This window comes from Pempheris klunzingeri, chromosome 9, assembly GCF_042242105.1.
Source record: "Pempheris klunzingeri isolate RE-2024b chromosome 9, fPemKlu1.hap1, whole genome shotgun sequence".
NCBI lineage: Eukaryota > Metazoa > Chordata > Actinopteri > Acropomatiformes > Pempheridae > Pempheris > Pempheris klunzingeri.
In genome coordinates this window covers 17,837,144-17,862,156 of record NC_092020.1, presented here as the reverse complement: position 1 = coordinate 17,862,156, position 25,013 = coordinate 17,837,144, and the positions used below count along the sequence as shown (strand labels likewise).

General features: G+C 42.3%; 2 protein-coding genes across 5 annotated transcripts in view; one reads left to right on the top strand and one right to left on the bottom strand.

Annotated features, from left to right (window-relative positions):
- Positions 1-7,261, top strand: part of tnmd (tenomodulin) — a 46,613-nt gene extending 39,352 nt beyond the window's left edge. For both annotated transcript variants that reach the window (XM_070836988.1, XM_070836987.1), the window contains exons 6-7: positions 1,428-1,522; positions 5,620-7,261. In XM_070836988.1, coding sequence (XP_070693089.1) covers positions 1,428-1,522; positions 5,620-5,829 — 305 coding nt within the window. In that variant the 3' untranslated portion in view covers positions 5,830-7,261. The remainder of the gene's footprint in view (positions 1-1,427; positions 1,523-5,619) is intronic.
- Positions 7,262-10,676: 3,415 nt separating this feature from the next.
- Positions 10,677-25,013, bottom strand: part of elf1 (E74-like ETS transcription factor 1) — a 38,927-nt gene continuing 24,590 nt past the window's right edge. For 2 of the 3 annotated variants that reach the window (XM_070836651.1, XM_070836650.1), the window contains exons 2-10: positions 21,587-21,919; positions 21,018-21,074; positions 17,645-17,819; positions 17,057-17,158; positions 16,785-16,946; positions 16,559-16,642; positions 15,673-15,865; positions 15,118-15,477; positions 10,677-13,781 (exon numbers count right to left, since the gene is read on the bottom strand). In XM_070836651.1, the coding sequence (XP_070692752.1) occupies positions 12,956-13,781; positions 15,118-15,477; positions 15,673-15,865; positions 16,559-16,642; positions 16,785-16,946; positions 17,057-17,158; positions 17,645-17,819; positions 21,018-21,074; positions 21,587-21,658 (2,031 nt within the window). In that variant the 5' untranslated portion in view covers positions 21,659-21,919 and the 3' untranslated portion in view covers positions 10,677-12,955. The remainder of the gene's footprint in view (positions 13,782-15,117; positions 15,478-15,672; positions 15,866-16,558; positions 16,643-16,784; positions 16,947-17,056; positions 17,159-17,644; positions 17,820-21,017; positions 21,075-21,586; positions 21,920-25,013) is intronic. The other variant, XM_070836652.1, reaches the window with a different exon arrangement.

The following is a 25,013-nucleotide window of genomic DNA, read 5'->3' as shown; positions in this document are numbered from 1 at the left end:
GAAAATCACTGCCAGTCTAATCAGATTATGTAGAAATAAGCATGAGAAAGTTATTTATTTTATTGTAGGATTGATGGTTTTTGGAAATCAGAGGAGGAGGATAAGTCACAATATAGACAGGCGGAGCTGAAATTAGAAGGGTATCTGAAATCATGTAATTTTCAACCATAAGCTTTCCAGGAAACCTCATATAGCTTATATAAAGTCTCTAAAACTATTGCAGTTCTGAACAAAGCAAACTATATGTTGGACTATGGGAACTTACCAGAGTTCAGTTACTGTGTAGAGGTGTGGGGCAACACATGTACGACTAGTGCAAATCCAGCATCTACTACTATAAAAAAGAGTAATATGAATTATTTAAAAAAGTTTGATTGAAGGGAACATAACAACTGAGTGTTTATTAAGTAAAGCGTAATAAAACTGAAGGATTTAAGTTAAGTTGAATAATTGTGCTGAATTCATTAAGGCAGACATGTCTTTCAATGAGCGTAGTCAAACTGTGTCTGAATTCTTTGGTGCATATTTTCAAATGTTGTTTATCTGTTATTCAGAGTAATCGAACTATTTGAGGCATAATATTCTGTTATTACTTGTGTATGCGTCCATTTGGATGTGTGTAAACGTTGTTAAAAGCATTGGCAGGGGCCAGGTAATTGAGAATTTTCCTCTCCCTGCTTCCTTTTATGTTGTTTCACATTGTAGCTCACATTTTGTGTGGAAAAAATGAATAAAGAGTTACCTCAAAAGAACACAGAATAAGGGATGATCGCTGCTATTTAAAAAAAAAAAAAAAGTCATGTTATTTCTATTTAACAGAAAGAAATTATTAGCTTTTCACATCCCTTAGTAAAATAAGACTTTTAGGACTTGTAGGCGAAAAATAACTTGGGTAGGAATTATGAATATTTTTGTATTGTGTGCAGTATACAAAATGCTATTCTATAAAGCACCTCCAGGAATCAAATGCGTTTAGTAAAAAGTACAATTTTCCCCCCAAATGTAGCAGAGTAGACGCATAAAGTAGCAGAAAATGGAAATGCATAAGTCCAGTACAAGCACCTCAAACTGTACTTAAGTGCAGAACTGAATTACGCTCCATCACTGCTCATGTGTATCTGGAGATTTGCTTTTTAAGGATTTTTCTCAAAAGGATGTATAGGCTTTACTAATTAGGATCTGGGGGAAATGATTTGTGTGCTATTAACACAACAGCAACAACGCTGTAGTTTGACAGAAGCATTAAAAAGCCTGGAATGAATTCCAGAATATTTCTCCCAAATGTAGTAAGTAATTACCCTCTAGCCACTGGGAATAATGAGTGTACAAGCCAAAACTTAATCTAAACGCTTTCTCATGTCACTTCAAACAAAAACTGCTATAGGTACATAAACATCTCCCTTCTACTGCTGTCTCTGTGTGTTCAGACGCTGAGGTGGAAAATGTGGACACACCCGATGCAGAGGTCACTGGTCAACGTTTCGCCCGCGACGTCCTGGACCGCGCTCCCGTGAGCGACTATGTAAGTGGGCCCCTCTGCGCCACGACAGCCAGGGACCACACCACGAGATACAGCAGAGCCACTTCAATCAGCTTCTCTCTGCATATAAATCGCTCACTAATTGATGTTAAAACTGACTTTGTGCACCAGAGGGCATAGCAATTGCTCCATATATCTGTTTAAGTAAGGCCAGTTCATTGAAGACTCCCTTAATGTCTCTCCATTAATTGAGAGGAATATCCAGCCTTTCAAAGGCAACTTGTGCCTCACAGCACCCGACAGTTCCTTTTTAAGGCAGTGGAGAGCACTGTACAAAGGAGCTCTCACAAGGTCACTCGTTGCTGCACAGATAAGTTACATTTATTAATAATGCTTTAATTATCAAAGCGTATAAAATGAATGGCAAGGCCAAATGGCACATTTTGGTGCAATGCATGCAAACCACTCGATACTGTATGGTTAATAGTCCTTGACTCAGACAGAAAATCACATAAAGCAGTATATTACACGGGAATTAGGCACTCATAGTGACAAAAAGAAATAGCAGCTGCACACCAAAGACACCAGGAACACATACAGGTGCAAAGGTATTCGACACACATGCACACACACACACACATGCAGCATTTACAGGTGAACAGCCACTAAAGCTACATTCAAGGATAATGAGTCTGGCTCTGTCTCGTCCTCAGAGCTGTGAGAAACGGTGGGAGACACGCAGAGAAATGAGACGTCCTATAATGTTGACATTTATCAGGCCCGTCCCAGAAACACCTCCCGCTCAACTTCTCAATTTCCCCCCAGCTTCTCTGTCTTCTCCCTCATCGTCTGTGGCAGGAGATGTGGTACTATGCAATTAAAACATACCAGGGGATGAAAAACTCGGCTCTGCTTTTGAAACGTTCCGCCTCTATCAGCTAGAGTTATGCATACCACTGCAATCCATTCCAGCAGCACATCCAGGCTCTGTTTGTGGGTCCGGTGATAACAAAGGCCTTTGTGGCCAAGCAGAGGGCAGGCAGCAGTCTGTAATTGGGAGCCTGAACTCTTGCTCATTCCAGCGGGATGCCACATGTGTTAGCCAAACCTTTTTTTTTTTTTGGCTTCATTCACAACTCATGTAAATGTGCACACAGGCAAAAAGCCACTAAGCACACACACAGTCTGCAGCTCAAACTATTTCTCTTTCTACCTACAGCCTTTCATCTATCACGCTCATCCACACACCAAGCAAATAAAAAGCATGCATTCACTTCATCGACGTTTCATAAGTCTGAATTTCAGTGCCGTGTCTCTGCACATTTCTACAGCAGAATAATGGTTTGAACCTTTGTGACAGAGGCTGAAAGATATACGACACTGACCTTTACCACAGCTGCCATGTCAGGGTGCAGTGTGTATCAGAAGTGGCCCTGGAAATTTCAAACTGAATAACTACCATCTGACAAGGCTGAAGGGGTGCTACTACTGTCCTTGACCCATATAACAAGGATGGGCTTCCAATATGGATTGACCTCACACACACACATACACCTGTAAATGTGTTTGGTGTGTGTTTCCGCTTGCGTCGCAGCATTTGTGCTGTGTGTTAAACTTGGACATTCCTTTTAAACCTCTGGAAGCCATGTCCAGGGTTGGGCTACTTCATGTACAGCAGAGGTGCAAAAAGCAGAGGGAATTCAAAATCATGAATGCAGGAGCTGTTTGTGCCTTTAGAGAAATCTCTACACTGAAGCTAAAGCTCCTTATCACTTTGGTAAACCACCAGAGTTTACCGAAATACATGACTATCTATTTATTCAATTACATTCAGTTTCATTGTCATTCTACCTCACTGTAGAGCACAGTGAGATGAAAATCTAGATCAGGACAAGCGGCAAGGCATTCTCATATGTTGCACTGTCCTGTGCCTCTACATAAAAAAACCCTTTGGAATACAAAGCAGGGTATGAAACAGAAATGTTATCTCTGCTGTTTTGATCCCAGAATGAATGTGATGAGCTCTGCTATGAGATTTAATAACACATCCAGGCATGTGCTTCAAGCTCATGAAGAGAGGTGATCAGCATGTGTGAAATAACACCAACAAGTGTGGAGATTAGAGGAGTCGTGCTTTGATTCATTACATCTTATTGAATGACTGACGCAGTTTTCTAGTCTGCAGACTCATTCATATCCACTGCCTCATATTATGCACTGAGGTGTCTGTGTGTGAGTGTGTGTTTGCATGTGTATATGTGAGCCTGAGCGTGTGATGAAATCAGATGCAGCAAGGGGGTAATGGCTTTTACTCTTCATTAATGCTGCTTGTTTTTGAGTGACTGCCTCAGATTTCCCAAGGTGAACCATTCTTATCACCGCACCATCCCACTAGAGACGGCAACTCAAAGTCGGAGAGATTAATATGTACCCTCCGTTTTAAAAGGATAGCTCTGATTAATTGTCTTTAAGGTACAATGCTGCCTATTGGCTGTTTGTTTTGATAAATGCGGCATCATTTGAATAAAATATTTTCTTCATTTTCCAAGCTGGAGCTCCAGATTTCGTAATATCCCAGTTTGGGCTGCGAGAAGCAGATAAGATTATCATTGGTCCATTGACAGCATTCGTGTTGTTTCCATAACAGATTGTTGCCTGGAAGCTGATGACCTGAAACTTGACTGAAACAATAAATCATTAAAAGCCTACCTGCACTTGCCTTAGTAATAAATCAAACCCAGCTATCCTAGATATCATCTGTCGCACCCTTTCTATGTGTTTTAAGTATGTCTCACAACTGTGTAATTTATCATAGCTCACATCAAATGCATGGTGTACTTTTTCATGAGTCATGATTATGGTGAATTTATTGTCATTAGGTTGCAGTCTGCTAGCTGCTACATAAAAGAAAACAAATAAGATGTGTGTTAAACCACCATGAATGACTATCCCCTGACTGAAGATGCAGGAAAACCTTTATTTCCCATGCTTAGTTCAGCAGGAGACCGAAAGGACTCAACCATGTGTTCCTGTGGGTCCTGTCCTCTTAAACAATTCCCACACATTTTTCTATTCCCAACAGTGGATGTGTTTTGTTCTGCACTATTGCATGTAGCTGAGTCATTGTGAGTACTTGCAAAGAATTATGCCAGTTTGTTCTGAATGTAAAGTCATTGACTCCTGGATCCGAGCAGTTTAACGAGACAGCGGCGGATTGTCTCTAAGGATTCATTTACTAAAAGAGATTGAAATGTGGTCAAATGCATTCTGAGGGCAGTTGCTGTCTCAACTTGCGCTGTGAGTTAAGTGGCACTTCTCCGAACCCCATTTGGAGTTGCTCTTGATCAAAGGCATGGCACTCAGCCCCCACGAGTCTACGAGGGCATGAACCAACCGGCACAATGGAAAAATCCAAGGGCCATTAATTCTACCCAATTTACCTTTCGTTTGGGTTTCATTTGGCCCCTCTATAAATTCAGAGGCAGCCAGCAAGAGCAAATGAAAGAATCCTTGTTAGGCGATCATTACTCTGCTAATTGCTTTAGGAATGTGCCATGCACTTAAAGTCAAGGTCAGTGGGAGGGCGCCAAGACGTGGGGAGCTCTAATTTGAATGCTCTATTGGAGGAGGGGCTGCCATTTTGGAGCAGAGTGCGGGATCGGTCAAGGGAGAGAGGAGGTCAGAGATGAAAGAAATAGTGTAATTATGCTGGTAACTACCAACGTTAGAGTCCCTTTGATTGAGGATCTCTCTGGTAGAGAGGCTGTGAATGCAGGATTCAGAGATTGGGCTTTGTGCAGCTGGCAGCCGCGCTACCTCTGGTATAATAGAAAGGTCAAGGGTATTATATCATGTTTTATACTCCTGAAGCTTAAATCAAGCTCGCTCACTCACACCGCCATCTTGATCTCTTGGTCACAGTCATCAAGCTTGACACAACTTTGCATTTTCACAGATGTCAGTTCTGTTCTTTTCACTCTTGTTTGGTTTTTACATATATTTCCGCTGACCTACAAGCAAAGCAGGCTCATCAATTCACGCCATCCCCTCCTCTTCTTCCTCTCCTGCCCTTGCCTCCGGAGGACTGGCATTTGTCATGCGTGTGATTGTGACCCTGCTCACTCCTGTGTCCTCTGCAGAGAGACGTTGGAATCGAGCTGGATAACCGTCTAGATGACCACGGCTACTGCTGCCAGCACTGTCGCCGTGGTTACCGCTACTGCCGCCGCTACCACGAGCCCCTGGGTGGCTTCAACCCATGGCCATACTACTACCAAGGAGGCCGGGTCATCTGTCAGGTTGTCATGCCTTGCAACTGGTGGATTGCCCGTATGCTGGGGAGGATCTGAGGAGGGCGTGTGCTGCCTGGGATTCAAACTGTTTATGTCGTTGTAGGTGCAAATTCTCCCTTTGATAAATACTCCAAACTTGGTGGTTTGGAGCAGTCCATTTCACACAATTATTATCCAATCTGAAAGTTGGCTCATTGAATATTAGTCACTCTAAACAGTCTAAAGGGCATTTGAAGCACTCTTAAAAGGTATTGGTTGTTTACAGCTGTCTAATTTTCTTTGCTTATCTACTCATTTAGTGTCCTTGGTGGTTAGTGAATGGGTGCAATTTAGTTTGGAAAACATCACCAGGAACTAATCTGCAACTTTCTGTGCTTACTTTGTCATACATTCATGTTTTACTTAATAGGTTAAAGAGACTTGTCCTACTAGTACTGCTATGTATGAAAATGTACACTATACCAATACATAAAACAAACATAACATTAGCCGTTTTACTAAATATATATAGCTTTGCTTTAGTTTTTTATGATCAGTTTTTTTTATTATAGCTGATATAACTAGCAGATAAAAACTCTTCACACAAAATAAACACAATAAACAAACTTGCTGAAGTCATACAGCACTTCTTCTATTCAAAAATCTGTAAATCTAAAATGAAATATTTAAAGACTCAGATAAACACCAGATACAAAATACAATACTCACACATAATTAAAACACTATATGCAATATATTCAAATTAATAATACTATCATGCCCGTTCAAAATTAGAGGAAGCTGCTGAAGACCAAGCCTTGAGATTTTCTTGACTAGCTCCATGTAACTATTGTTTTATCTGTTTTGGGTATCATGTTAAACTAAGGAGGTGTAATTAAAGATGCACAGACCTCAGCTGTCTTTTGTGATGCAGTTACTTTTGTGTTATCTTCCATTGTTTCCCCTGTTGTTGCAAGCCACAAAATGCTTTAAATAGTGCTACTGTTCAAACAGTTTCCTCTTTGCTGAGGCAATTTTAATCTGTAGCACCACATCTCAATCTGTCGGGCTGAAATATAACTCTCATCTGCAACTAACAGATAAGCAATCGAGATAGGCATTTGTAATTGATGTTCTGTCATCAGAATAACAATGTGGATAAATGCCCAAGAGTATTCAAGCTATGTGAGATATTCAGAAGTTGAACACAGAGACAAAAATGGAGCAGGTTTGTTGTCATAGCTTGCTTTGAAGCCCTTTGTATGTTTCTATCTCTCTCCCTATTTTTCCCAATTAAAATTATATGAACAGTCTCAGTTGTCCTATCATATGAAATAATACGATTTCCTTGAAAGAAACTTAACACCCTGGGGTGTTTCTGTGAAAGCTTTTCTAGTGTGGGTTTGATTCTGACTCTTAACATCCACAGAACAGACAGGCCTCCTTCTCTCTTCTCCATTAGTCCAATTTCTCATTAGCAAAAACATTTAGCATCGAATTGTGAGAGCCCCGACAAGATAAACTACACATGTATGCTTTTATTGTGCCTGCTTTATGACCTAAGGCTCTATTGTGCATCAGCTGCATAATGATGCATTGTTTTGCCTGCTACAGTAAATAAATCTTGATGCTGATTCATGTTGGCTCAATGTAATAATAATGTCAGTGATATCAATAATATTTGGCAGTGAAATGGAGTTTGTGAAAAAGGGGGTGAAAGATATTACTGTATGTAAATGTTTAATTACCATATTGTTATTTTTAAATCAATAATGTCAATAGCCCAGAGCAGTATGTCAAATAAAAATAGTGGCATGAGTTAACAAATGCAATAATTGCAAACATACTTCAAGTAAACTGACAAGTGTACCACAAAGCCCCCGAGGCATTTCTGAAAAGTTCATAAAATCAGTGTTTATATAATTCATTTCTCACTATTTCCCGCTTATCACATCAAACAGGCGAGTCGAGATTAAAAGAGATGCATTCAGCATGCCGGTGTTGCTGCTGTTGTTGCTAGGAAATAGTATAAAGTGTTATTTTTTCCTAAGATGCTGTTAGTTGTCTATCTGGTGAGGTCTCTGAGGACTCTGAGGACTCTTTTGTGTAGTCGTGAGAGTAAATTGCCATGGAAGCCCTGAGAGTCGTTCTGAATGGGATGGCTCACCCTGACTGGAGAGGCTGATACAGATATTACAGCTGGCTCCCTGAGAGCTCCTCGTGCCTGTTGGGACAAAAGTCCAATATTAACCATGAAAGTCAAGCTTTAAAGTACAGACGTCTCACAATTAAAAAATCATCATGGAGGAGACCCAGAAAGAAACTGGATGGTGGTGATGCTGCAGTTGTACCTATGTGAGAGCAAAAAAAATGGGTTACAGTCCAGTTGTTGAAAGCTAAAAAAGTGCATCCATGTCTTGTAATACACAAATCTCCAGAGGACATTAAAAGCATCTTGAGGAAACCAGTTGAATCTCCTGCAAAAATCTACAGCTTTTGAAGGGGTAGATTTTTGTTTGTTTGGTGTTCATGTTCTTTTTCAATTACACAGTGTTTTGTGATGTAAATAATGTAAATAATGAGTAAATCAATGTTAGTTTAGCTTAGTTAACGGATACTTAGTGACTGTGTTTAAAAAGCCTCTGCAAATATGTAGAGAGGCAGGAAAACAAGACTGAGTCGTTGGAGAGTTGTTTGAAAAGGGATGTTTTCTCTCTTCCTTCCTCTGCTCAAAATCAAATTATCTTTAATTATTAGTATAGGGGGGTTTTGATACCCAAACAACTATATAAATGAGTGTAATTTAGCATTTCTACCATGTAAAACGTGGCTCAATATTGTCTATGCTAGAAAGGAGGCACATTTGTGAGTCTGTGACAGTGATCTCCTCCCTTATAGACCAGAATGAAAGAATATATCATTTCAAATGAAGCCCTGCACAATTGTTTTCATGCATTTTATACACCATCTAGGAAAACCCCCCTCCAGCACTTGTTTATCACTGTTTCGATGAGGAGAGGAAACAAGATCGACTACTCTGCAGGATAAACAGAGATACCGAGCATCTACCAGGTTTTCACAGATCAAAGGATTTTGCCTACCTGGCCCGAGGAATGGGCACTATCATCGAGGCTCACATGTGAATTAATTCCTTTTGTTACTTATCAAAAAATGCGGGAAAACTTCACTCACATCTGCATATTTTCATTTCAAATAATCACTCCTTCATTTAGATCCATGAGTTGCTATTCTGGGGTGGAGGAGGGTGAAAACCAATGTATGAGGAGTGTCTGTATTTAGATTGGTAACCTGAAGGAATACTTCTCTCCCATCCAGACGGAGGCTCAGGCTCTGCTGAGGACACATGTATTACTAGTGCCATCTTGTGTCGAGAGAGGTGTACTGCTGCAATATCAAACCAGACATTTTTTTCACAATCTTTATGGTTTTTGACATTTTAAAACCGTGCTACACCTGCTGTCCTTAAATACTTTTACTCTATGAGAAAACCCTAAAATTCTGAGGTGGCCTATTTAAATCTAATCCTGGCTGCAGGTTGTCATGATTACAGACTGCATATAGCTGCAGTGGCCATGAGACTGCAGTCATCAACGCCTTTTCTCTGTAATGTTGCAGTCAGTCTGGTGACCTGATGGTTAAATAAGCTCTCCCTGTACTGTTCCTGCTACAGGCTGGAGGCACAATAATGTCAGCCGTCATCCTTCAACTGCTCCCACTGTGAGAGGCAGCATGGCACAGCAGTAAACACTCGCGCTGTGTCAGTGGCTGCAGGCGACACAGAAATAGTCCTCCTCTCCCAGGACCCCGCTCTCGCTCCATCTTCAGGGTCTCTGACTCACGAACCAAAGGAATAGCACAGACGTAATGGCTGCTAGTAGCCTTTCATTATTTTAGTAATCTATAACAACCTCCGCTTACCATATGGCAGGCGATCGATGAACCACTGAACAGAAAAGCAAAGTGTCTGTTTAGATGTAATGGAGGGTTGTTTGTTCCCAAATGTGGAGCACATGTAATGGTTTCAGACTCATTTCAAACTCTTTTTCCATCTGCAAAAGGCTCAGGAAGATGTCTGCTGGAGTGAAGGTTGTGCTGGTGGCTGTGGCCGAACATGTGGCCTTGTTTTTCTCTGTTTGTGAGTGTGTGTTAATGTGTGTGTTAACCCTATGGCAAGATTGGATTGTGTGGCACACAGCTGTGCATGTGGGTGTAGACAGAGCTAGGCACAGTAGGCAAGCCCTGCTGCCAGACAGCTTCCTCAACACCACCACCACCACCACCACCCACTGCCCGACCCTGAACACACACACACACACACAAACTCAGTCGATTCAAGCCAATGGACCCCCTCCTCACATACAGACACATCAACATAACACATGCTCTAACACAATCAATCCAAGTCAGAGTAACCCCACCACTCGCCAACCACAGCCTACACACACACACACACACACACACACACACGCTCTGAAAGCTGTGGTGACAGACTCAGCTGTCTTCAGCTCTGGGCATGTCACATGCTAATGTATTCATCCACCCACAGCAAGTGGAGAAGCGGTGCTCTTAAGTACAGTCCAATCAGTCTCTTGCCCGCTAATGGCTCCAATCCAGTTTCTTACAGTAGCTTTTTCTTTTTCTTCAAATGCCATGTGGTCGAATGTCCCTCACAGCTGCAACAGCCAAACAACACGACTTTGAGTTTTCAAGGCACAAATCCTTCATTTTCATTATCTCGACAGCAGAAATTAATTGACTTAGTAACCCCTTGCGAGCTATTTGTTTCCAAGTTTAATTTTATTTTCTGTTTAATTTTTCAAAAATGTCTTGTGTGACATTTTATCTGTGCCTCCCAGGATTTCAAAACCACTTTGTCTGCAACAAAACAACAAATAAAGAGGGTATTCAGAGAAGACAATTTTGTTTTTAATTAGTACATTGACTTTTTCTTAAAAATCTATTCTATATTCAGCATAAGGGAAGCAATTTACAACCCAAGACAAGAGAAGCAACAAAACATAAGCAGTGGACATACCTCAGAATCTCACAGACAACAGTGCTTTGAAGGAAAACGCAGAGCAGATAAAGGAATATATACAACACAAGAAAGCAGCAAATCCCCGCTCAAAGACTGAAGACTGACAGATTTCATTGCAAATGTAACCCAGTGTAATAATCGATTGTCAGAAATTTGCATAAGCATGTACTTAAACAATAAGTTTACATTCAGAGTGTCTTTGCAGACCCAGAGCCCTTTGGCTGATATGGGGTTGTGAAGCAGCGTTTAACTCCTGTCCTTAGGTGCCAGTGCGGCTGGAGGTCAGTATGTCTGAATGTCCTCACTCTGCAGGTACAGTCCAGGTGGAAAATACAACCAATTTAGCTGTGATACCACTCAGGATCAATATGGCTTCATCCCCGGCAGGACCGAGGGGCCAATCGGATGGCTGGCCTGAGAGGTCCTTAACAAAGTGGGACAGCAAATAAAGAAGGCACAGACTCAACTGACCCAAGAGCAGGAGGAGGAGAGGGGAGGAGAGGAGAGGAGAGGAGAGAGGAGAGGAGAGAGGAGAGGAGCGGAGAGGAGAGGAGCTTTAAAAGCAGAAGTGGTACATCCTTGTACCAAACAACTAAAGAGACTTGAGATATGATTTCAAAGACATACTGATTGATACACACTCGATACTTTATGCAGTACACAGAACATAATATTTTTGAATGTGTAGTCCCTACTGCGTGACTGTTGAAAAAGGTAAAGAGGTATGCCTGCTGCAAAGCACATTCAGTACATGTTTAAATCAGACACACAACAAAGGATATCTACAATAAGATAATATAACAGTGGAATAATGCTGCACTGAGCACTCTAGTCCAAAACTCAAGAAAATACCAAAGCTGATTATATGGAAAGCTATACAACTGAAAAATGTTGGTCTTAAAAAAACTACCAAATAAGCTCTCTGGTATTAACGTTCATATTCTTTGTATTTTCCCTCATGTTTACACATGTAAATAGAAGACAGATGTGCCTTTTTTTATACAGAATTTAGAAATTCACAAAATAAATAAATTCGCTATGGCCTTAAAACTGAATCTCAATTGTATATTATATGTGTATATATTTTTATATATATATATATATATATATATATATATGTATATATGTATATATATATAATTCCATTTCATATAAACAGGATTTAAACCTTGCAGCCTCTGAAGCAGAGGCTGATAAAATCTGTTTTATCCTGTGTATTCTTTCTCTCCATTTGTGCCTCCCTATCTTGCTGTGCCTCCGGTCTGCAGCTCTATACAAACAGTTTTGATGTTGAGCTGTCCTTGGTGGACAGAAAATGCCCATTTCCATAGTAACACAGTGTTTTAAGGCCAGGAGTAATAGAGAGTGAATGCATAATTTTTTTTGTTTATATGAAAATAAATGAGTAATAAGTTCTTAGAAGTCTCAAAGAGTGAAAAGCCATTTAGTCCATTTTCATCTTTTTCTCAGACGTTTCAGAGAAAGAGTCTTGAACTGTTTGAACTTACTGTAAGGCACTCTTCAATTAAACTCTGAGACATGTTTTTCACCTGGACACCGAGACACAGAATCCATCCCTCATCCATGGGAACAGGAACCTGTATGTGGTTTAAAGACACACACACACAGACACTCTCTGCATGTTCTCAGAAGTCTGATTTCATTGCACCATTTGGCATTCAATCCCCCGTTTTGGTTTGTTGCATCCTCCTCTTTAAACAGGTCCAATGAGATGTAAGGTAAGAAAATTACTAACTGGCACATTTGGTAGACAGGGATCCCTGGTTTATCCAATGGCTGTTCTCCAAGAGCGGTAGGTTGTTTTGTGTGTTTTTCTGTGTCTGTATGTCTTTGTGTGTTGGGGTTAATGTCTGTGGAAAATCATCCCAAATCTTAAAACTGACTTCTTAGAAAAACTAAACACTCCCTTGATTTTTAAAATTAGGCACATGGTCACAAAATATGTGAGTAAACAATAAATCCTGAGGCTGAACTGACCAACCATTAAGAGCAACAAGCTAGCAAGGTCCCTCACTCTGATCTTTGATCAGATCACTGTGGTAGGAAAGAAAAACATCAAGTCTGTGGTCAAAATGGATTCAGTGGTTGTTTTTGGTTCAGCTTGTGTGGAGGAGTCCTGCAGCCTTAAGCCTCTGCAGGCTCTGTCTTTATCTGGATAAAGTTTGCAGGCAATTGGACAGACAGTGGCAGCTCCTGCAGGCCTTTGATTCCCTGCTCAGGCTGCAGGGACATCTCCCCACGCACTTCCAGCTCCTCCACAGGGGTCAGGCCCTCACTAGGGCTGCTGCTCTGGGAGGAATGTCCATTAATTATAGTTTCATTCGCAGCCTCCTGGCATTGACTGGTATCAATGATCACAGTCCTATACTGCAGCTCTGCTTCCCCTACCTCAATCTCTTCTCTCTCAAACGTATTTGCTGCCAGTGATGGATCACCATTCACCATCGACTGGAAGTAGCTGGGGTCCAGCAGCTCCTCTTTGACCTGCAGGCCTGGGAGGTCACTGGATTTGAGCACGGTGGCAATTACGGTGCCAGGCTGCTGTGCCACCATGGTCTGCCCACAGGTTGTGTTGATGGTGACCAGACGGGGGAGACCATTGAGGTTGGAAGTAGTGGAACTAATGACGCCCGGAGGGGAAGTGCAGGAGGAGCAGGAGGAGGAAGAAGAGGAGGTGGTGGAGGAGACGGCAGAGGAGCCCAGACTGGTGACCAGGAGCTGCTGCGGGAGGCTGTCCTGCAGGCTGTTAGCTCCACCTGCTAGAGAGGCCGTATGGATGGTGAGCATCTCTTTACTGCCTGCCTGGGTCGAGGGCATGGTATGGAGAATAACCCGAGGAGGGGAGGAGTGGCTGGAGTCCCCGTTGGCCAGAACAGTGGCGAGGGGAAGAGACTGAAGAGAGCCAGGAGATGTCAGGACCATAGGAAGTGATGCAGGAGCCGAGATGGTTCTGAAAAGATAAAATGCATGGAATATGTACTCATGATCTCTAACAGAGCTGCTGTAATTGAATATTCAGTTTGTACCCTCACAAATAAGGCTGATTTTTTTTTGTGGAGCCCTTTTGAGAAAGTTACCCAGTGCACAGCAATGATTTTAAATAGCAGAACTAATGCTCTTATTTTCATAACAGCATTGGCAGTTGTACAACAGAAATCATTACTGTCCTTGATTCCAAGCTGCAGACAAGGTTTAATTGTATAGAAAAAGGCCAGAAGGCACTGGACACAATAGCCTGTATAGTATAATGCAAAACAAAGAACTAAAGAGATGGTCAACATTTCTCTGACATCAACAAAAATTAACATTATAAGCTTTACAAAGGTAGTTTGTACAGCAGGGCAACTGGATTAGATTGGATTGTACGATACAGGCTTTGCTGCTACTTTGTCCACACCTCCACATCAAAGGTTTTATCAAACAGTTTATCTTCATCCCTTAAAAGCTGAGTTTTCGTAGATACAAGGTTTCAACCTGTCTCAACCTGTAAGGGGGTTCAACTTGAACCCCCTTACAGGTTGCAGCCAATAACAAAGGGATGACAAGGGATGAGTCAGTCGTATTATGTGAATTTCAAGGACATGCAGGTGCATTTCTGTGCATGTGTGTATGTGCATGCGCCCCAAGTTCAAGTCAATTTGTGCATGTCAGGAATTCCCAAGATTGTGAATTTCCAGGAAAACCTACAAAATAAACTGCACACTTCAAAAACTGAACTGAAACTGAAAGGAGTTTTGCTATAAAAAATATCGTGTGAGTTTGGAATAAAGCCTGTCCAATGTTGGGATATTTGGAGAGCCATATGGATATTGATATTTGACAGTTATAAAAATCCAATAACAATACATACTGACTCATATAAAGATATTATAAACACAAATATTGTTGATGAGAACCCCTTACAAGAAATGTTTAACATTTTGGGGTCAGATATAAGAATAGTGTCAATTTTCCCATCTATCCATTCTTGGCAAAATAAAGGTTAGGAATATTTCACAAAATGTCCTTTGAATTTGTGCTGTATAATAATTTTGTGATACTTCTCTGCCAAGATATGCACCAATATTGATATATCTAATATAACACGCTAATATAACCTCAGCCGATTCATGAGCTTAAGTCTAGTTTCAAGGATTATAAAACCTCTGATCAAAAATTTATGTTTTCTAACATCCACCGAGCTATGTTGAAATAAAGTTGTTCATTTAGCTGTCCCTCTCAAAAGACCTCTTTGTAATTGTGGAAAAGACTGTTTGTAACTTAAAGCATGCGTGCCAATGTCCTACCTCATAGCTTGTGCTGGATCTTGAACAACCGAGCCTTGGCTGGTCTGCAACACATGTACAGACTGAAGGAGCTGCTCCGTCTGTCTGCCATTGGCTTCCTGGTACAGATACTCATCATTAGGCTCTTTCTTCATCTGCCTCACCGAGACCTGATGTTGACCATGAGCCCGTCCGTGCCCTTTGGACCCTCCACGGACCACAGACCGCCCATTGGTAGATCTCTGATTCCCGTAGCCGGCGTTAGCATCAGAGCCTGTGTCTTCATCATCGATGACCACCAGATCTGCTGGCATCTCTTTAAACTGATAAACCAGCCGCTGCCCCTCCACTTTAGCCAGGATGCCTCTCTGATAGTAGTACCTAAGGGAGAAAGTAGATAAGGAGCTGTTTATGACAAAATAGACGTTATCGTCATTCAAATTTAACAGGCTCATAAAATTTTAGATGTTCCAGTGTGTTATTATCAGCATATCTGTCTGCAGCGTTCAGAGCTAAATGGGAGCTATACTGTGCATGACAGTGGAGCTTTGCTGCTAATTTGTAAGTTCCCCTTACCTTAGAGCTCTTCCCATGGTCTCATAGTTCATGTCAGGCTTGTTCTTGTGCTTGCCCCACAGTTTTGAAACAGCTTTGGAGTCCACCAGCTTAAAGATGCCTTTCTCCCGCTGTGTCCACTTGATGTATTTGGGACAGGTGTTTTTATCCTGCAGTAAAGCCAGAAGGAATTCCCACAGGTAGATTGTGTTACCTGCAAATTGGGGGGAAATAAATTAAGTCATGTTGTTAACATTCAAGCACATCAGACATTCATGGTGTGGCCGCAGAGCTCTGCTATAGGCATCTATAACTAATTTAGTAATTTAGGCTTTCACTTAAAAATGTTATGCAGCAGCTATGGGGTTACAACAGAAACTACTCTTTTATTGTAACCATTGTTGTGTCAGTTGTGGGTGTGTGTGTGCATCTGTGCTGTGGAAGGGAATTAATTATAGCAACCCTGGGAGTAGACTTCTCTAATTTGTGAGATGCTTTGGCCAGAAGTGGTTAAAAACAGCAACGTTCCCAATAGTCACTTGAATCCCAGACACCATGACAGGGTGATGTATATGTGTGCAGCTGAACCTGCCATCCCCAGCCCCCTCTTCGTTGTGTCACACTGTATGGTGCAATGAGGGTTCGCATCGAGCAGCACTAGTCTGTTTCTATCGGTAGAGCATCAATGTGCCCTCCAGCCTGCAATCACTTCTGTTTCCCTGTGAAACACGGCACTCTGAGATCCCCTCATCCATTAACTCGCCCAGACTCAACCTCGCTGGACTGCAGGGGTTGAGGACCGCTGTTTGCACACTCCACAGGAGGAAACAGAGCGTACACGAGAGGAGGAGAGACCTTGATTTTTATTGGCTCATTACAGAGAAGCGGACTAGTTAGTGAGGCTTACCTTTGCCCTCTTTGCTCTTCTTCCTGAGTGGTAGGTTAGGGGTGGTGATAGGGGAGCAGGGACGCACCGCCCGCGGCTTCCGCACTATGATTCAAATTGAGGGGTAGTGTGTTATAATGTGAGAGGTCAGTGAAATCATACAATTACTTGAAACACTGAAATTTTAGTAGAAGAGATAATTCCTGTGTTCTAACAAAGAGAAGGAGGAGGAGGACAAAGGTATTACTTTTGGTTTTTTTCTGTGGTTTCAAGGGGCACTTTTGGGGTATCTCATCCATGGATGAAGTGTCCTCATCTAGGGACATGTCAAGGGTTCCATTATCCATCTGGTCAGGCCTCAGGGGGGTGTATGTCAAGTCTGGCTCCAGCAGAGTGCCATAGGTGTGAACTACGAATAGACAAGCAATATATATAAAACACAGACAAACCATGAATACAGTATAAAGAATAAATCTCATGCCCAAAGTATGAACAATGTTGAGTAAAAGTTGAACTTACTCATACGCTTCTCGTCCAAAATGTTATTTGGAGACTCCATGTTAAGAAGAGCTGCTGCCGCTTCGTTCGTCTCCATGACCTCTGCACCTGAAACTGTTGTTTCTGTCCAACAGATGACCACAAATTCATCAATATGAAATCCTTGTAGGTAACTGCTTTGTATATTGTTGTAATTAGGTGATGGTATGTCTGGGTCTTTGTTGAATACAGCTGAATGGCTAGCGTGACGACCAGGTTATATTCTATGTCTGCTGGCATTACTTTAGTTTTAAGGCAACATTCAGGTAACAACCATAATTCATAAGAAGACAATGTTGTTGCTAGATATATAAAAAATAAAAATAAAGGAAAAATAGGAACAGTGCACTTGGGTGAGTAAAAGTACAGCCTAAGAAACACAAGGTACACTTCATTTTACAGGTCCATAATTATTACCAAATATTTTCCTAATAAATTTCAAAAAGTTGTCTAGAACGAATGATGTAATTCAGTTCCCTTTAAGTTTAGATTTACATGGATGAGACTCACATTAGTGCACCTAACTGAGCTCAATTCCTTTTAAATGATGGTAAAGTAAAATATCTTTACCTGAGAGGTCCACCCCTCCCACCAAGATGGAAGGTTCCTCCACCACATGGAGAGTGGTGTCCACCATGATGCCGTTGGTCACTTCGTCGGACTCCAGGCCTGAATAGACCTGCAGCAGATCGGCTGCAGGCACCTGCTCAACAATCACCGCTGGGAATACTGAAGGGTCGTCCAGCTGAACAGAGAGAAGACACAAACACATACAGAGAAAGGTATGAGATGTTGTAACACTGGAGCAATCAGTGGAAGGCCGGGGACTGGCGGTCTTAGCACGCACGCGCACACACACACATGTGTATTTGCAATAAAAACACCATTAATTTCCCCACTACACATCATAAATGTGACATAAAAATCCCTGGTGACATCAGATTAATGTTATAACTAGATTTGGTCTCTTATTTTTATTGCCCTGTAAAATATTGTAGATTTATACTCAATTTCAGCTAATGTGGAAGCACATAGCATGGAGGCAAGCTCATTTCTGTGCTGTTGCAGCAGTCCACGGGGACCCGCTGGAGAAGACAGGAACCAGCTGTTTGATTTGGCCTACTTCTCCTGAGAAGTTAATCTTATGCTAAGAAATTATATAAACCCAAATGAATGTTAATGGATCAATCATGAATTGCAGGCAAACACCCCCCTTCATCATGTCCTGAATGTACTTTGGGAATTCCAACCTTGCCGTTTCACTTCAGGCATGGCACAGCCTGATGTAGGAAGTACCGAGGGGACCGACAGGATTACTGGCGTTTGGGCCAAACCACTGAGGAACAACTGAGGAGCCCCTCGAACACAGACAGTGTGAAGAGGTCTCACAGGCGCTTGGTTCGTGTCAACAGGAGGAACACAGGGGGTGATCAGTCATGTGCTCCTCGTATTTTGATGTATTTTGTGGTTCTTGAAGAAATCAGCAAACAAAAACTGAACAAGTTTTGGCCTTGATTCATGGCTTTTGTTTTAAATAAACAGGTCACGTCAGGTACGTTGATCCAAGCTCAGGGTCAACTGACCACCAGCAGATGGCAGCAGACTACACTGCTTACACAAAAATGCAAGCAACTTGTTTCTTTTACAAAGTTAATACCAAACAGCCAATGCAACTGCTTTGGCGATTTGAGGAAAGGCTACTGAATATATTATATGTCCAAACCACATTGAAAAAGAGAGAGACATTTTGTTAAATATTCACCTAGCCCACCACAGATAAGAGAGGTGCATTCCATCAGCAAAATTTCAGTCAATTATGTGTCCAAACCAAAAATTAATGTACGCACAGCTAGATGAACACCTTCCTAACACCCCACACTGTCTGTAACCAGAGAGTATGTTAAAGTGCTGCCCTGCAGACACCAAAATGCAACAACTGGAACATTTAGGGGCAATAGATGTATCACAAGTCTCACATTTAAAACAGTCAACAGAGAAGCAGTTAATAAAGAAAAGTGTCTCTTGCCTCTCTACACATATGTGTGTGTATTATGCGATTTTTTAAAAAACATTTTAACCACATAATGTAGATCAATTAAGACAACATTCTTACAGTCATGACCTGATTAAGGGAGGAACAGGATAGAGAAAAGGTGCGGTAGGGGAACATGAATAAAGGCTTATCTGTCTCTTTGCACAAGTGTCCATTGTCGGTTTGGACCTCTGGGGCATACCAGGTGTCTGGGCTTTGAGCTGTGGGGGTGGGAATAGGGGGCGATGGAGTCCATGAATACGCTCTCATTTTGGCTACACTTTAACCAGGAAACTAACAGACTGGCTCGTTATTTGGACACACTAAATGGCTAGACCCCTGAGCAGGACCAGCAGTAATTACCCAAGGATTGGTTATTGCTAATTGTACACACTGCACATAATGTCTGTGAGTGTATAGTAAGATGACTCCACAAGATGTCTATCATAACTCAACAACAATAAATAGCTAATGTCGTCTTAGTAGCAAAACCTTGAGGCCTCTTGGGGCTAATAAATGAGTTTTGCTTTGACTACAGACGTTATCACTGACGTACACTGAATGTTTCCCATTAATCAGAGTCTTCAGTAGACATATTATCGGATAGCTAGACAGTGAGGCTACCACATCTCCTCATCAGGGCTTAAAAGATGTTTGCTGTCCTTGAATGAGAGTCAATTGTGTGTGTAGACAAAGGCATTTTGACTATTGGTCTGCTGAGCTCCTGAAACAGCAGCACCTCCCACCTCCCTCCTGTCAAAGGCAGAAAGTCTGAATCCCACACAGTTTGCTGACAGAGCATTGAGACGTCTGAAGCTGCTGTCTATGCTGTTGTTTTGATGGTAACTGGATTCTGTTTTTGCTGGGAACACCTTCAAACTAGTCTTGTATTGTCATGTAAACCCAGGGTTGATTTGACATTTTGAAAAGCACATTGAAGTGTGCAAAATAATAAGTACAGGAGAAAGAGACTGGTGTTTAAATGGATAAAATTGCAAGAAGACGGGGCTCTCAGGAGAATCAGCACTCAACACACAACATAGTCTGGCAAATAATATCATATAGGTTTTAACTGCTTCCTCCTCTTTGTTGACTTGAATAGTGTTTCTAGTAGGGAAACAGGAGCGATAAGAATCTGGCCAATTTGCATTTCTGAGTTCCCCATTCTGCCTTTGAGAGCAACAGCATCTGTGCAAGCTGTTCCCCCCCCACACTCTGCTCTCTTCTGCTTTACCTGTCCAGCCACAATGGAGTTCAACTGTCTGCACACTTTCAATATCCTCATAATCACGATATTTAAGAGTTAGCAGCCCGTGGCATGAGAGATACTATCACATTTTAAAGTTGTTCACCTAAAAGCCAAATCCCTTTATTTCTGTAGCCTGAAAAACGGAGAGAAATTTAGAAACCTTTCCTTTAAGTTGTATTTAATTTTCAGGTCAGTGTTGAAAATCACAAAGCCAAGTACCTGCCCTTACTACATGATACACCTTAGGGAGCTACTTATTGACTTTAAAACCAATATAGCATGGCTAATCATTACAGAACGTACAACTCCAAGACCTTTATTGTGGCAAAAATAAATCTTTACCACAGCCAGCAGAGACAAAATGGCCACTGCAGTCAAATGTTAGTATGTTGTTCCTTTTGGGGGGTATTTCCATGGTTTGGTAAATAGGGGCATACTGCTTGCATAACAGGCTGAGTGGGTGCAGCCGGGAACAAAACTGTAGCAGTGGAACAATGCGAGGCCTTTTAGAGGAATTATCCTATCCGTTCCAAGCAGCCCTGTAACTCGTCTGTCAGGTTAGGCCTGAACCAGTGCTATTCAGGGATCCAGTGACAACTTGTCACTCTAGATACACACATACAAATACCAGTACACATAAACACACGTACAACCACACTTACAATCAAGCCTGCTCCACAGGATTCAGACACGGGTGTGGGGATGAGATAACTGCACACCTGACCAGGCAATGAAAAGACACACAGGCACAGGTTCACACAGTATGCACACACAGTAACCCTTGTGCCATAAACACATTCATAGCCAAGCCCCACCCTGTCCCTCCCACGCATCCTAACCTCGCTGCAGGTCTTTCAATCTTTCCATTTCTGTGCTCCCAGCAGCCCACACTCCTTCCCAGTCCTCCTCTCTGCTCCATCCTCCCCTCCGCCTGCATCGTTCCCCAACATGTTGTCAGAGTTAAAGATCACAGGCTCTGAGCCACGGCTAATCCTACCCCAGTGACCATGCTGTTTACACAAGTTCTGTTTGTCCTGCTATGAAAAAGTCTTATATTTATCAACAAGATCACATACAGTACATGCGATTGAAAAAGATGGATGGGCGAACACTGGCCCAAAGGTCTTCTGAACAAATAAAAATGCAGTCTACAAACCCAGTTATGTATAAAAGCAACTAACAACTGGATTAAAGCATGTTTAAAATGTGGTTTGTCCAGTGTGATACTTACCTGGTTGATTTCATCCATCCCGTTGCTGGCGAATTCAAACACCAGTTCACTGGGCTGTACAGCAGTCGTCATGGCAGTGGAGTTCAGAGGGCAAGGAGCAGCCCAAAATATCCCGGCCAGAACTACTCCTAGCTCCTAGCTCTCTGCACAGACAGGGAGTCGGCTTCACCTCACAAAATGGCCTCTCTGTCGTCCTCCTGTTCTCTAATCTGGGTGGTTAGCGCGAGAGAGACCACGAGCCGAGTTTCAGAGGAGTGCTGTGGCCCAGGTGGGAGCAGCCTCGTCCCTCTCTGACACGGAGGCTGGGTCCCGCTGCGCCTGGAGCATCTACACCTGGCAAAGAGAGAAAGAGATAGGGGCTAAGGTCAGGAGACATATTAGATCAGTTTAATTTCACTGAGAGACAAGAGAGGCAGGGAGGAGAAGAGATATTACAGAGAACAGCCTTAGTGCAAGGGGATAGAAACCCAGAGTGAACCCAGAACCATTCACCATTCAAAGAAAAGACCTAAAACAGATTCAGGCAGGACATCCGTGTCTGGGCTTTGTCTAGCTCTGATGTTCAAAGCAGAAAAAGCTACAACTTTCAGCAGAATAATCAGATTACAGGCTGATTACTCCCTGCCTGACAAAACCATCTAATAAACTCACAAACTGAGTCAAGACCAAGCAGAAAGTCTTTTGTGCTCACCAAAAAAAATGTGGTTTTGTTTTGGGCTTAATCACAATGTAGTTTCATTCCTTCAATCATTAGAAACCTATTTTGGACATGTGCTCACATTACACTTTTACACATTATATTTTCACCCAAATGTGACACCAAAATACCCAAAAGGTTTCCATATTTGTCCATCCATTTTTGGCTCTGATGCCTCAAAGTCACTGTGCATTGATATAATTTAAGTCAACTATCAATTAAAATTGAGTTCTTGTTTATTGTTCTTAGTGATTAATAGATGTATGACCTATAAAACATCAGACAGCACGGGAAAATGATGATTCTTGAGCACATGGGGACTTTTTCAAATACCTTGTTTTGTCCGATAAACATATATATTATATATTAATTATAAATATATTAGACCTACTAAAATGTAAGACCTAGACAAGCAACAATTTATTACATTTGAGAATCAGAAACCATCAAATGTTTGAATTTTTTTGCTTGAAAAATAACATTCAACTCAATTACAGCAAATGCGTGTATAGTCAGGAGCATCTCAGTGCACAACTCATTCTGATTTGATCACTAACACCTCTCATTTCATAGCTGTCACCTTCCCCAAAATGAAGACACCCATCAGCACACCACCCTAGATCACAAGGATCAGGGGGCTGACGTGATCACATGAGCGAGTGCTTGGGTTGAGAGGGCCTGAGCGCACCCTCCCTCTATATAGAAACACACACACACACACACACAGGCAAGAGATCACTCGTCTGATGATGCTCTAGAAGCCCCACTGTGCTGACCCTCAGGGGGTTACTGTGATCACACGCAGCGGGGGAGGGAAGCTGGTGGTCGTTCACTTGTGTGTTTGTGTGTTTTGAGGTGTGTCCCAACCACCCGATACCCAAAGGCAGGTTTTGGGGCCGAAATAGAGGAGGGGCTGATGTTGGGTTGTAGAATAAACAGACACCCCACAGCCACAAACCTCCACCCTTCTCTTTCCCAGAGACCAAAGAGCTGGCAGCAGTAGAGAAGTAAGAGATGGCAATGTTTAGTACACCCCCCAACCCACCCACCCACACACACACATACACACACCATCCCTGCTTTTTCCACTGCTGCAGGGTGGAGCTTCTTTGCTTTGAAATGCCTGTGTGACTGACGAAGTTGCATACCAAGCCCAATTGTATTTTGAAGGTGGGGGGGTGATAGAGAAGGAGTGAACTTCTACAGCTGAAGGGGCACAGGGGCTGAACAAATTTTCTGATATAGTTTATCTTTCCACAAAGCGTCCAGACAGAACAGTAACATGTGGCCGTGGTCTGGAAAACCTTGTTTTGGGAGATAAAAGGGAGATGGAGAAACTGGCGAGTGTTTCACTCCAGTCAGTCCCTCTTGCTGTCTGTGCTGGGCAGTGTCCATGCCCACCTCTGCCAGAGCTGTACACTGCTGCCATCTGTCTGGAGCTCTTCAGTGCCCTGGTCTTCTTGGCATATTTTTGTGCTGGGAGAGTGTGACAAGCCATTAGCAGACTCAAGGAGAAAAGAGAGATATTGTATGGGGCCTCCAAATGGAGAAAGATATATAAATCATGTAAAAACAAAAGACAAACAAAAGGAAAAAAAAGTCTGTGGACATGTGCCTGCCTGTTAAATGCCTCTCCACCTGCAAATTCACACACACGCACACATTTAAAGCAGATGCACTCATCTGCCCTCTGTGAAGCCGGACCAAGACAGCCATGTGGGGCAAAGTTGAAGTGAAGCTGTCTGTATCATATGGGATCACTCTGAAATCGCCCTGCCCAGCCTCACTGCCTTCTCCCACATCTGAGAGGACACATAACACCAAAAATGCCAGGAATCTTGATTCTTTCTTTGTAGTTGTCACAGTTTGTCTTAGATTTATGGAAATTTATGGCGCACTTAAGTGTACATTTCAACTAATGATTCCGTTGGCAGTGCTGGGGGTAAATGATGAGCAAATCATCAGCTTCCAGTCATTAATGTTTATCAGATGACAGGAAACAGGCTGCAGGAGATCGGTGAGATCAGTGGGAGTCAAGATAGAAGTGAACAGTGAATCTTTTATTCTCCTTTCCCATGGTTTGCATTAATGTGTCTTATTGACTTTATGTGTCTGTGTATGTGTGTTTTCTGCTGTACTCATTTTAAAATGTATCAGACTGGATCACAGTGTTTGCCTGTGTGTATTTTCTATATTCCTCCTGTCAGTGCATCATTGATCTGGATGGCCCAGTTGGCATGGTGCTAACAGCAGACAGGGATACAAGAGAGCTAGCCATTAGTCAGACGCAGTCTGCACATTATCCCAGAGCACATGACAACAGCTGCCTTGTCCCAGCACAGGGGCAGGGTTGTAACTGCACTTACTACGTCATGAAGAGGAGAAGAGGAGGAGAACAGCTCAGGGAGGGATTTTACTGGGATGTTAGTCAATGCATAATAGCCCACAGAGCAAATAGACTGCCTGTGACTCGCTCTGGGTGGGGCCTTCCTTTGACAGACTTGAGCATTTTAGTGTGGTTACCAGGCGGGGCATCCTGGTGACCCAGAGGTCTACGGCACAAAATGTGTAACTGTAGTGTCCAGGGTATGAATCCAACAAAACATGTGCTGCATGTCATGTGTTATTATGGCTTTGTGAAGTTGCAATGACACATGTGACAGGCAAACATATTAGGGCACAGTTTCCTATTTCCACATCCAGCAGACATGGAGCAACATTAGCATTCAT